At 41.1% G+C, this 12425-nt stretch overlaps 1 protein-coding gene across 1 annotated transcript; it reads right to left on the bottom strand.

Annotated features, from left to right (window-relative positions):
- Positions 1–1082: 1082 nt before the first annotated feature.
- LOC144077846 (insulin receptor substrate 2-like) lies at positions 1083–11264 on the bottom strand. The gene is made up of 3 exons (XM_077605897.1): positions 8399–11264; positions 7632–8122; positions 1083–3395 (listed from the first exon to the last, which is right to left on the bottom strand). Exons 1-3 carry the CDS (start codon positions 11056–11058, stop codon positions 3391–3393), a joined length of 3156 nt encoding a protein of 1051 aa, XP_077462023.1. The 5' UTR covers positions 11059–11264; the 3' UTR covers positions 1083–3390.
- Positions 11265–12425: the final 1161 nt, after the last annotated feature.

Raw genomic sequence — 12425 nt, forward strand, 5'->3', positions numbered from 1 at the left:
CTTGCCAAAGGAGCAGCTCGTCAACCTCTAAAGAGCCTCTTATCTGCTTGTAATTGCAAGTGTTTGGCGTACTGATCTTCTCTGTCGCTGAATAATTAAAGTAGGGATGAATTGGCGTTCTTATTAACAGTCGACCATCTTCACGTTGTTTGTGCCACACCCTGTGGACAGGTAACTGATGACAATTAGCGTTGTACAAAGACTCGCACTAACAAGGGAACTAGATGAGTTTCAAAATCTGGCAAGATGGGCAAACATCTTCTGGTCCAATGTAAATAAAGCTGAACTTTTTGGGGTTAAAGGCAATTTTAATGAGGTGGCAATGTATATGTGCTTCCTGCCATTTACAATGTGCTTGGATCTCATATGTTCATAGATTTTTATTTTTTCCTCTTCAAAATAGTAAAAAAAAAAATGAAAACTGAATATACAGGTTGCCACTGGCAATGCTGTGTACTTTCATATCCAATGCATTCTACTGGATCAGCAACTTCATTTTTATTTTTGATGTATCAAAAATTGGATATAATAGTATTATTTCATTTGAATACTATTTCTTTTTAGATGTATAAACCCATGCCAAGAAGTTACTGAAATTCAAATCAACAAAATGAACAGGTTGCCCAAATTTAACACATGTAATTTTGCTTTGAAGCAGTATCGCACATGTTCCATTAGTCCAACCAACCTAGTTTCACTTATCAACTATTACTCTTTCCACCTGTTTGTTAAGTTATTAAAAGGAATTTGCTAACCTAAAACGTCAGTGATATAAATAATTTACTTTATAAATGAAAATTGCCAAGGGTGTTCAAACTTGTGTATGCAAAATGTATGTGTTTTTACATTTTATAGTTATTTGTTTTGATTTGCCATTATTTTAAATATTTGTAGGAATAAAATTGACTAAAAAAATGTTAATAACAAATTAATAATGGTCATCTCCCAGTCAAAAGGAATTGGACGCCTAGTGCCATCTAATGACAACCAATGAGTATCCAAAAAGGACTGAGGTTATAATTCCTCACTCGTGAGCCTGATTATAAAAAAACTAAAAATAATAAAAAACACACTAAAGGCAGTTTTACAGCTTTAAATAAATGTATATATTTATTTTGGTCACTATGCACAATCTATAAAGATCAAAGCAATAAAAATTGACCACCAGAATCCGTTAAATCATTATACTAATTTCCTGTGAGCATCACAATAGGGAGCAGTGTTGTAAGTACAAAGAAAGACACCAAAGACAAAACACTTAGCGGGAAGAAAAATTAACAAGGTACAACGGCAGCAAAACCAAAAAAAAAAAAAGAATCATGGATGCGTTTTCTTACATTTGGTTTCGCTGTTAAAAACTATGCATTTCATGTCACTTTTGCATATTATAGCATTAGGTAAGGTTCAACAAGGCAATAGATTTTCGATAAAATATTTAGCTTTTAGACACTGAAGGAGAAAGCATACAATATATACTGCTAAAACCAGAAAGGAATATTAATATAGTAACAAGGGCAGGTAAAATCTTTTTACAGAAATATCGCATATATGCGACACAGGCAATCTAGAATAATATTTTGTACTTTCTATTTAACAGTTTTCATTTAAACTCTGTCTATTTACAGCATATTCACATCCAGGTAGTTAACAAATATAAATACCAGTACCATCGTGGTATACAGCTATAATGTCATAAAACTCTGTTAAAACTGCCACCAGCTAAGTGATATTTTTGGACCTGAATCTAAGGTTTTCAAGTTCTAGAGTACCCTGATAGTGTAGATGTGGATTCGGCACACACGTATGACAGCATGGAGGACTGACATCTCATAATTACCACGTAAAGACTGGAGTGGGAGGGGGGTAGGGGTCACAGATTGCAAATGCTGCACCAATCATACAAATCAACGGCTTGATTCTCAAAGCCGTTCATAAACATTAACAGAAAGAAAAATATTTTAATTAATATTTTGGGATGTAGTGTGTCCGAGCAGTGCAAACGAGTGAAATTGAGTGTGTTTTAGTCATGTAAAAGTTGGTGCTAATGCAAAGATCTGAATGAAGCGTGTGCAAAAACTGTACAGAATGGTGCTGAGCAGAGATGGCGGGAGCATCCCGATTATCCTAAAGCTCATTGAGATACAACTGTAAAATGTTACTTTAGTTGTAGAAACCAGCGGTTGTCAAATATTTTGGTCGCATGAGAGAATTCTTTCCTGAGGACTCCTTCATAATGCTAAGGTGAAATGTTGAAATATATTTTTTTATTATTTCTTCAAGAAAATAGCGTTTTAGATTGTAATATTGACTAGAAACAGATTTATTTTGTTGATATCCATTTTGAAATAAAAAAAAATGCCTTCTTTGCACAAAGAAAACAGAAATGTAATCCTTTAATAACTTGCTCATGCTAGAATGTCAAAATTCAAGTGACATATCGTCAAAGCAAAATCCGTTTTGAATTTGACAAAACGATGGTAAGGCAGGTTTATTAGTTTCTTATTACTATTTGTTGTATATTGGCATTTCCCAAAAGGTAGGTGTAGACTTTTTTTTTGGTTCAACGATTCCATTCATTTGAAAAACAAAAACAAAACAGCAGCATATCCCCTTAGGGACCCAAGTTTAAGAACCACAGCTTTACTTCTGTTTCCTTTACAGACAGCAGACTCCCCCGAGAGCATCCATGTTGATGCCAGATGTTTTAGACTCTCTAGTGTAGAAAATGGCCTACCACTGTACAATTCCCCCTAGTACCGTTAAATAGCATTACTACAGCATGCGTGGAGCAAACATGAAGCTGCAGTTTCATGTGAGAGAAGGAAAAGGACAAAGGTGTCATGGAGCTGAAATACAACTTGATATACTTAGAAATATAACTTTTTAAGATAGGGTACAAAAAATAATCTTAAGAGAATAAATAGCAAATTAAGAAAATACTTTTAATGTACTTTTTTAAATAATACTACTTTCTCACAGAATTAACAATATAGAAGTCTAGACACAGCGATAGAATATTTATCTCTTTTTTCATTGAAAACATAGCCAACAATATAGACATTTAAGGCATTGGGTGGGACTCATTGGACATTCGCTCTGTAAAAATAAATAAATTCACCAAATATACTTTTGTATTCAGTGCACTTCACACGGTACTGACGACCCACCAGCTTTCATGCTAACAGTGTTCACGGACTCAATTGTTGCCCGGTTACAATGCTGAAAAATACATAAACTCTTTCATCCTTCGCTAATTTCCAACCAGCATAAATAATGGCCCACTTAGACGTACATTGGTGTGTTTTTGTGTGTAGTGTCGACGTTGCATGCCATCTCTTGGGGTCGTAGAGGTAAATGGAGTCATGTTGATCTTGAATACAAATGACTGCTTTAATCTGCAACAGACAAAAAAGCACAATATGACATTTATTAAATAATTCAGTAAAAAGATTTGTCAAACTGTCTATTCCAGCAAAGTAGTATGTTACTCCACGGCAAGTTTTATTGCAAACAACAGGGAAACATTACAAAATAAAAATACAGAGCAGGAAATTACTTTCAATTATCAAGTCTTTGAGGGAGGAGATTCACCTTTGCAGTTTTACTTGTGTTTATGGGAGTTAACTTTTTGACCTGTTTAAAACCGTGCGTTTGCTGAATAATGGTGTTGTATTATGGGGATGTACTCTGTTTATGGTCATTTAATAAATATGCCAAAACACAATTGCATTGTTTTCATTTGTATGATACGTTTTTGAACATTTAATTTGCTATAAGACTTAGCAGAAATGTGTGCTCCACTTTGACAATCACTGATTTAAATATGGCTGCTTATTGCAATTGACAGACTGTCAAATTATGTTATGAGTGCAGTAACGGAACAAATGAAAAAAATGTATTTCAAGGCACCAGTGTATCACTTGGATGCAAAGTGGATTGCCACGGCGTTGTAATTCTATTCGCGATGATGAAATGCTCATTATTCGCAGCTACATGATGTGATAAACAAGCTTTTATCCCGTCATGCTTTGATTCCATAGTAGGTAGCTTCTGATCAAGGCCTGCTGTCTAATCTGCCCTGCAGAAGATGTAATCTCATTTGGAGCCGAGGCCGGCGCTACGATGGCCACACGTTTATCGAGCAGCCAACACATCTATCTGGAACATCCCAGCCTACTTAATCCCACCACGCATGCACGCACACACGCACACAAACACACACACACACGCGTACACCCACACTACCCACATGCAGAGAGACTGGAAAATGTGACACAATTTTCCTGCTGTGTTCCATTACATGTGCGGTTCTTTTCAAAAGAATCAGGTGACTTGGCCCTAATGTGTTTGGATACACATGTGTGCCCTATGTCTTAACTCTCCAAATAACACAATAAAGGATGCTATAAAAACGCAAGCGTGTAGGTTGCCAAGTGTTAATTAAAACCAAAGTATCGGTTTCACTCCTAAAAAATTGATGTAATACTAATGTAGCCTACTGCAGCATTACATTTGGAACATTGTCTTACATACCATAGAATTCCAAGAACACATGCCCACCGCAAATCAAGAGATAACATTCATTCATTCATCTTCCATACCGCCCATCCTCGAAAGGGTTGCTGGAGCCTAACCCAGTTGTCTTTGGGAGAGAGGCAGACTACTAACCCTAGACTGGCAAAAGATAACATTCTAGTGAATATTGCATTCGTGCAGTAAGAACTGGAAAGAATCATTCCTCACTTTTGGTCAATCCCTGTGTTGGGGACTGAAATTAAAATCACAACTTCCTAGCCAATGTTGTGAATGTCATGTGATGTGACCAAACGCCGACAACAGGTTAACAGTCCCTAATATCCAGATATCATGATACTAGCAAATTCAAGTTTAAATTATAATCCCTCTCTGAAAATTAGTGATCTGACGCAATTTACTATCCCTTGATCAACGTCACAAATTAAAACTGTGCATGCGAAAAAAAAGCATGCAAGGCATCAGATCATAATGCCTGAGATGAGGTCATTAGCCATTCTCCTGCGTGAATGACATTTAAAGGGAAGGTGGATTTAAATGGAGATAGACATGATGGTTGCTAATCTATTAGATTAATTCCTTAGTGTGGAAGCTCATGCTCTTTTTGGCCTGTAGGCCTGCCAGATGGGGTGGATGTCTTTCATTATCAGAGCAGAACGTGAGTGAGCACTACAACACCGCCGTTTACATGGACAGAAAAATAAGAGTATTTGCATGATGGTGAAGGTAAGAGCATTGGTGGAGGTGTTTAACCTTGCCCTTGTCCTCTGGATGTTTGGTCATCTGTCACAAGCAAATCTCATCATGTTTCCACAAAACATCTCAGTTTATCCGGTTATGGTAACAAGCCCATACGGATTTGGACAGTACACAAAGTACATGGATAGCCTGATGGCATCTTTTAAACCCTGTTTTTGTGGTCATTCACGCTCATTATGATTTTTGTTATTTCGCTCTACAGACTTTTTCTATTGCACCAGAAAATTGAATATGACTATTGAATGATACCAATAGGTTAGGGGGAATCAAATTAATCCATGTCTTGTCATGTTTTTATTTCTTATTTGTGTATTGCTCATTTTTATGCCATGTAGAGCCCTAAAATGTGCTATGCAAATACATTTACCTTGCCTAATAACTATCAACAACCAAAGTGAATTTGCGATCAAACCAATGTCCTGAGAATTAAATATTAAGATGGGTTAAGGAGTTTATTTACAAACTTTTTTTTCTCCAACTACTTGATTCATCGAAGGCTTAATCGGGCGAATACTTGATTCTATAAATATTCAACAGCTGTTGCTCCACTGAAGTTGACACTTATCAGTAGTTGCTAAGTAGTCCCGGAACGTCTGTAAGTGAGAACGGTAGAGTGGTCTTTAACCTGACTGCATTTTACACTGCAGTAAGATGGAATCTTTGGTAAACAAGCCATACCAGTGAGTGAGTTTGATGGCTTAGAGCAAGCATCCATTCTCTTCATCTTCCTGCAAAGCATACAATAATACTCAGCAGCAGCCAAGCCTACTCTCACCTCTGCTTGGCTTACTTCTGCTAAGTGAAGAGCCTAATGGGGCAGAAGTGCAGGGTTTTCACATCTTCTTTTCCCTTCCTGCGCGCATTCATTTACTCTCGCATGACGTGATCAGCAGCAAAACAGGCGACTTTCTAAATAATCATCACAAACGTACATTGAAAGAAGAATCAGAAGTGTCAATTCTTTCAAACAGACGAGCTAATTTTCTGCCCAATCAGATAAACACATACTCTTTGTTTTGTGGCCTCCTTCCCTTTAAGGACAGATACAGTATTCACTTGGGCTACAGCTCACATGTCAACTCTCAAAGCTCCACGCGCTGCATCCGACCTTTGAGTGCTCATACAAACATGTGAGCTTACTGTGCAGTGTGCACGGAGCTCTGATTTCACAACATTTGCCTTGTCCCCCACTGTTTCTGAACGACGCTTGCCTGTTGTGTTCATTGGAATATTTTGGAACATGATATTGATCAAATGGTGAAGGGTCCATGGAGGTCACATTGATGTGCAAAACATCCGCTATGTCTAGCCGACTAGAAAAAAACAACAACAGCTGGAATGACCATTATCCCAAAGGCCAAAACTGTTTAAAATTGTAATTCTTCATATTTGTATTATATATATATATATATATATATATATACATACACATGTATACATGTATATATATATATCCTACAAATATGAATGTATGTATGTATGTATGTATGTATGTATGTATGTATGTATGTGTATATATATATATATGTATATATATATATATATATATATATATATATATATATATATATATATATAAAATGAGATTTCTTTGAAAAAAGATCTGCTCGCAGGGGTGTTCATTCTTAGAAATTCCATAGAAAGTGTACTCTGAGTCAAAGTGTTTGCAGTAGAACACATGTGCAGCAGCGTCATGCACACTGGGTTGTTTACTTCACTGTTCTCGGGTCTAGTCACGTTTCACAAGAGCCTCGTGCTACCTTGACAGTCTGGGGGTTAATGTTGGAATTCTAACCACATTTTCCAAATAGTTTCTAGTTGAGGAAATCTATCTAAGTGCACAATCGGGTCCTCTCATTTGAGTACATACCCACTACACGTCCAAATGCTAATCACCAAGAGGTTTCTAAATTTGATAATTTTCACGAGCCCTAAATTCATGTTTGTTTTACAAAAGATCCAAATTACAATTCTTGTAATATTGTTGGTGAATAATTATATTATGATTTAAAATAAACAATTGACATTGTATTTGTATCATATATCACTGTGTTTTTTTTAATTCCTCAAGCTATTTCAAAAGTGTTTTGGCACACAATACGGTGGGGTTCTCAACTTTTCCAGCCAGTTATGTAAAAATTAAATTAAAAACTTTTTTTAAAATTTCTTTTTCTGACAAATTTGTTCGCTATGCACCTCTTCAATAAAACAACTCACTCAGTAAAATCAACAGATACTATTTGAAGTGCATGTTTACCATTAAACTTATTTATAACTTATGAATCATCGGTAGGAAAGTGATGGTCAACAGCAATAAAACAATGAAATGTTCCATTCACCTTTGGCAGTAGTTGCAGACTCCTTGAAGCCCAAGCAGACATATGACGTGCTGTGTAATCCATTGACTCCCTGTTTGCAACTGCTGGTTGGTTTGAACCCAACACGTTCGTCACATTTGTTGTCCAGGAGATTCAAGGCAATGTAGTTGAGTCTGTTTTGATAAGCGGCCGAGCCCTGCCGGTTTACGGGGCTGCCATACTCCTCGTCGGACCCCTCGCTGCTCCGGGAGGAGATGTTCTCCACAGAGCTGTGCCTCTTCCCAGCCTCACCGTGGGAAGGGAACGAAGGGAAGACCGGTGTCACGGTGGCCGTGGAGGAAAAGGTCTCAGAGCTGTGGCGTCTACGTCCTTGCGGATTGGCGCGGATCACCTTGGCGGAGCAGTCGGGATCGAGTATGGATGAAGAGGCAGCCCCTAGGAGGAAGACTCCAATTCCTTCTGGGACCGCCAACTCCTCAAGTGAATGCCTTCTCCCCCTGCCACTCTGGATACTAGAGGGGAAAATTAAAGAAATTAAAAAGAAGACAGATCGTTAGTTACAAACATGTTTATATACCAACGTTTACAAAAGAGCATCAATTTGAAACTGATAGGTCTGCATTCTATTGCCATTGAGGGCAATAATCGCAAACCTTTGTGAAAATTTATTACTTTGTCTATTGACTACCACTTGCCACAAAATGCATCCTTGAGCTCGTTGACATAACTGATTAAAGTAACACTATAATTATATATATATATATATAAAAATAAATTTCGACACATACCTTGTGTTTTGAGGAACGAGCTGTGGGGGTGAGCTGGTCATTCCAAATGTCATTTCAGTATAGTCGTTATCCCCCTCTACTCCTTTTGGCTCTTTCTTTCCATCTACATGGTACACCACTTCCTCCTCTGGGCTGGGACACAAGGCTAGGTCTGGGAGTGCATCCAGGTGTTCTGCAGTAAGAGTGTCAGCCGTCTTTGGCTGATGCAAGGCCATCTCAAGTTTGATGTAGGAGGTCAGACAGGGCCTTCTGGAACCTTCATCGCTGGAGCTCAGTGAAGATGACTGGCTCTCAGTGGACAATGTTGAAGGTGGAGAGATTCGTGTATCACTGAAATCAATGTTAATGTATTCTCCAGGGCTGCGGGGCTCTCCGGGTAGGGGGTACTCATGCATGCTGGGCAGGGTCCTGAGAGTATCAAGGGACAGTCTGTTGGGCCTGCCGAGTCTCCCTCTGTGGGTCAGGTTCTGAGCCCGGGTGTGTCTAGCCGGTGAAGCAGTTGAAGGGCTCAGTGGCAACTCTTGAACGGCTGCGGGTTGCATCACAGAATAGTAGTCCACATCCGCCGCCCTCGGTCTCGAACTTTGAGGACTCATCAATACATACTGGTTGCTGTCATCATTCTTGGAGGATTGGGATTTAGCAGGGAGAGACAGGGTGCTCGGCTGGTATGTCGGCCTCACCAGTGTCGGTTCTCCAGCCATTAACCCCAAATAGTAATCTGGGGGGGTCTGAAGTGGATGTGGGTTTCCAGGTGACATGGTCATGTATTCCCCGTGCCTGTCCGGGCTCTCCACAGAGGATTTGGAGCCACACCACATTCTCATGTAACCGCTGTCCTCCAGTGAGATGCTGGAGGGGGAGCTGGTCTTATAGCTTCTACTGGTAGGTCCGTGAGGATGGATTCGGGGGTTCACAATCTGTTTGGGTGCAGACACACACATGGGGCTCATGGGCACATAGTTGTCTGCTTTACCAGATTGTGGCACCACACCTGGAGTCATCGGCATGTAGCCATCATCACCAAGGTTACTGCTTGAGCTTCTGGATGAGCCAATCTCGATGTCTCCATAATCTTCTGGATAGCAGACTTTGGGTGAGGCTGAATGAGAGTTGTGTCCATTGCCAGCCTGGATGAGTGTGTACTCGTCTAGAGATGCGGAAGACAGTGACACCGCTTTCTGTTGACGCGGCGTTGTGAGGGAGTGAGTTCGCTTCCTGTAAGCTTTATCAATCATCACGCCTTCTCCAGCCACCCTGGACTTGTTACCGTTCGCACCCACCATTAGCATGTAGCCACAAGGGTCGTTCATGTCACGGGACGAGGGGGTGCTCGACAGGGAGTCAGGGGTGTCGCTGCGAGTCAGGGGAAGGAACTTTGCTTCAACTGGACTGCAACTGAAATCATCACACAGCATGAAGCCAGTGTCGCTAAGGAAGCCGCTGCAACTAAAAGATTGAGCAGCCTTGTTGGGAGTGGAAAGATTATGCCCGGGGGACATGCTGATGGGGCTGCAGGCGGCTGAAGGGGAGTTGGACACTGACATGGACAGGCCGTGGTCCAGGTTGGAGCACGACTCAAGTATCCTGCAGGTGCGGCCGTTGCTCAGAGTGTGGGACCTGCTGAGTTGAATGCAAGCGCTTGGACTGGCGGGTCTTCCGTTCGCTGGCATTGACATAGACACGGGCCGCGGCACACTCCCGTCTCCCTCGCTGGAGGTTCTAATGCGACAGGATGTAAACTTCCTCCCTGGAGACGTGGCTGCCGTGCTGGCTGTTCTGGATCTCCTTACCAGCCCCGTCTGACTTGGGGGCAAATTATTGAGGTTGCGTCGCGTGGGCACAGAGATGGGGGTGGTGCTGGCTGACTGGCTTTTGCTTCTGGGCCTGAACTCGGAGAGCTCCTTCATAGCCTTCATGGCTTCCAGGATGGTCTCGTGGATGTTCTGGGCCACCACAGAGTCCTCCGCCTGCATCCAGAATTCTCCGGCTCCAGTTACCGCTGATCGGCCAACCTCAATGAAGAAGAAGCTGTCCGAGTGTCCGCATCTTCGGATGTTCATGAGCTGCAAACACACCGCCGCTGTCTCGGAGTTCAGCTTGACAAAACTGATGGTTCGGCTGGACAAACAAAGCCTATAAACTCCAGTGAGGTTCTTCACCTGACCAAGACCCTTCGATTTTAAATTGACCTGCCACACCTCCTTGTAGGTCGCTGTCGCCGGGCTAACGAGTCCATAGTTGGCCTCTTCAAAGCCGACGAGAGAAGAGGTAGAAGCGGGACTGTCGTACACCCTGCCCTCGGCGAGGAGATCTGTCAGAACCACATACCAGCTCTCCTGATCCTGCTCGCTGTCCGCAGCCACGGCGAAATACTCGTCTTTGGTGTAGAGGGCGATCAGGTGTTTATGTTTGGCGTCCGCCCGCTTGTTGACGCAGAGGCAGGAGTCCAAACTAATCACTCTTTTTGCGGCGCTCTTGTTTCGCCATTTCTTCTCGCTCTCGTAGTACTCCAGCCGAGCCGGCGAGCGATCGGCGGGTTCCCTCAGCACGAAAAAACGCCGGTGCCCGTGTTTCTGCTTCCTCAAGTATCCGCACTTCTTCACGCCATTGACGCCATTAGATAACAGGTGTCCCGCCGCCCCCGGAGGACTTGCCATCTCTCGTGCCACGGAGCACCAGAATGAGCTCAATTCCAAAAGGCGAAATTAAAAAGATATTACGATAACAAAATAGACAGACGCTTATTTAATCCATGGCGGATGTGTCCGCTATGTTAAGAGAGGGGAAAACAAAATCCAAAACAATGCGGGCAAAGGTGCCGTACGACTGATCCGTTTGTGGAGAAAAACAACATGTGACGCGCGGCTCTAAAACCAGAGGAGAACACTGAGTCATAGGGGGGCGTGTCTGTCAATCATCGAGCTACGAGGCCGCCCATTGGTTGTCCTTGTCATTCAAACAAGAACATTCCCGCCCCCTGTACATACCCCTTTACGGGGACAAACAAGATCCGCTGAACGCCATTGAAGATCTATTTCTTCCCCACACCGTTCCAGTTCTGTTACACGAGAGATGTTTTGCTAATTCAAGCATTTAAAAACGTTTCAGTCAACATTTGTGCGATTAAACATTTGCATCATGATCGCTAGTTGGAGGTGTGCTGCTCAGTGCGTTTCTCAGGCACTACCACTTGTAAACAAACCTGACGTCCCACTTGTTATATAAGCACAGCCGTGGCATATTTTAAACCAGCAATGTTTTATTTCTTTCCAGTGTAGCCCATCACATTCTGAAACAGCCAAACAGCAAACGATTTAACATTTGACTCTATTGCAAACCTTAAAAATGAAACAAAAACAAAAAAACATCCTTACAATAACAACATTGTCGCTCAAAAAGGGCCTCTTGACATGTGTACATAGGCATGTTGTTGCGTATCGTGCGTCATGAATGTTTTTGCTGAACGGGCAAAACAGTCTTACGTCAGGATAGGGTGTTTCAGCAAATGTGTCAAAATGTTTAGCAGGCTGCACTGGAACAGTAATGTGCAGAAATGCTGCCATCATCTGGCAGGTACACTTGGGACGAATGATGAAATGCTAAAAGAATATAGTAGTGTTGGATAAGTAAAGATAGATGGAGACAGGAGCATTAGTATTTCCTTTCTATATTAAACCTCATTCCCTTTTTTAAACATGCACCCATCACTTGCTTTTTAGTTTCTATATACATTGATTTTCTAAATTAATTTACATCTCAAAAAGTTCATGATTCAATTTCCTAGCAGATAAAAAAGACAACATACCTTGTATCACACAAACAATGACGTGACTTACCAAACTATTTATTGGGTGAATGTAATACCAGTTCATTTTTTCTATTGTGTTTATTATGTCCTGATCCTACCTCTCCAAACCAGCAGATTAAAATTTTTAATGGAAGATTTTTTTAAAAATGACATCAGAATAAACAACAGTAAATGAAAGCATTCATTATGGGTGTTAACCTCTGACATTAATTAGAG

The sequence above is a fragment of the Stigmatopora argus genome, chromosome 1, assembly GCF_051989625.1.
Source record: "Stigmatopora argus isolate UIUO_Sarg chromosome 1, RoL_Sarg_1.0, whole genome shotgun sequence".
Taxonomy (NCBI): domain Eukaryota; kingdom Metazoa; phylum Chordata; class Actinopteri; order Syngnathiformes; family Syngnathidae; genus Stigmatopora; species Stigmatopora argus.

Excerpts from the sequence above, each read along its gene's own strand:
- LOC144077846 (XM_077605897.1), bottom strand. The coding sequence starts at position 11,058 with ATGGCAAGTCCTCCGGGGGCGGCGGGACACCTGTTATCTAATGGCGTC. Across the intron at positions 8,123-8,398 it reads CTCGTTCCTCAAAACACAAG|TATCCAGAGTGGCAGGGGGA; the intron begins GTATGTGTCGAA and ends TTTCCCCTCTAG.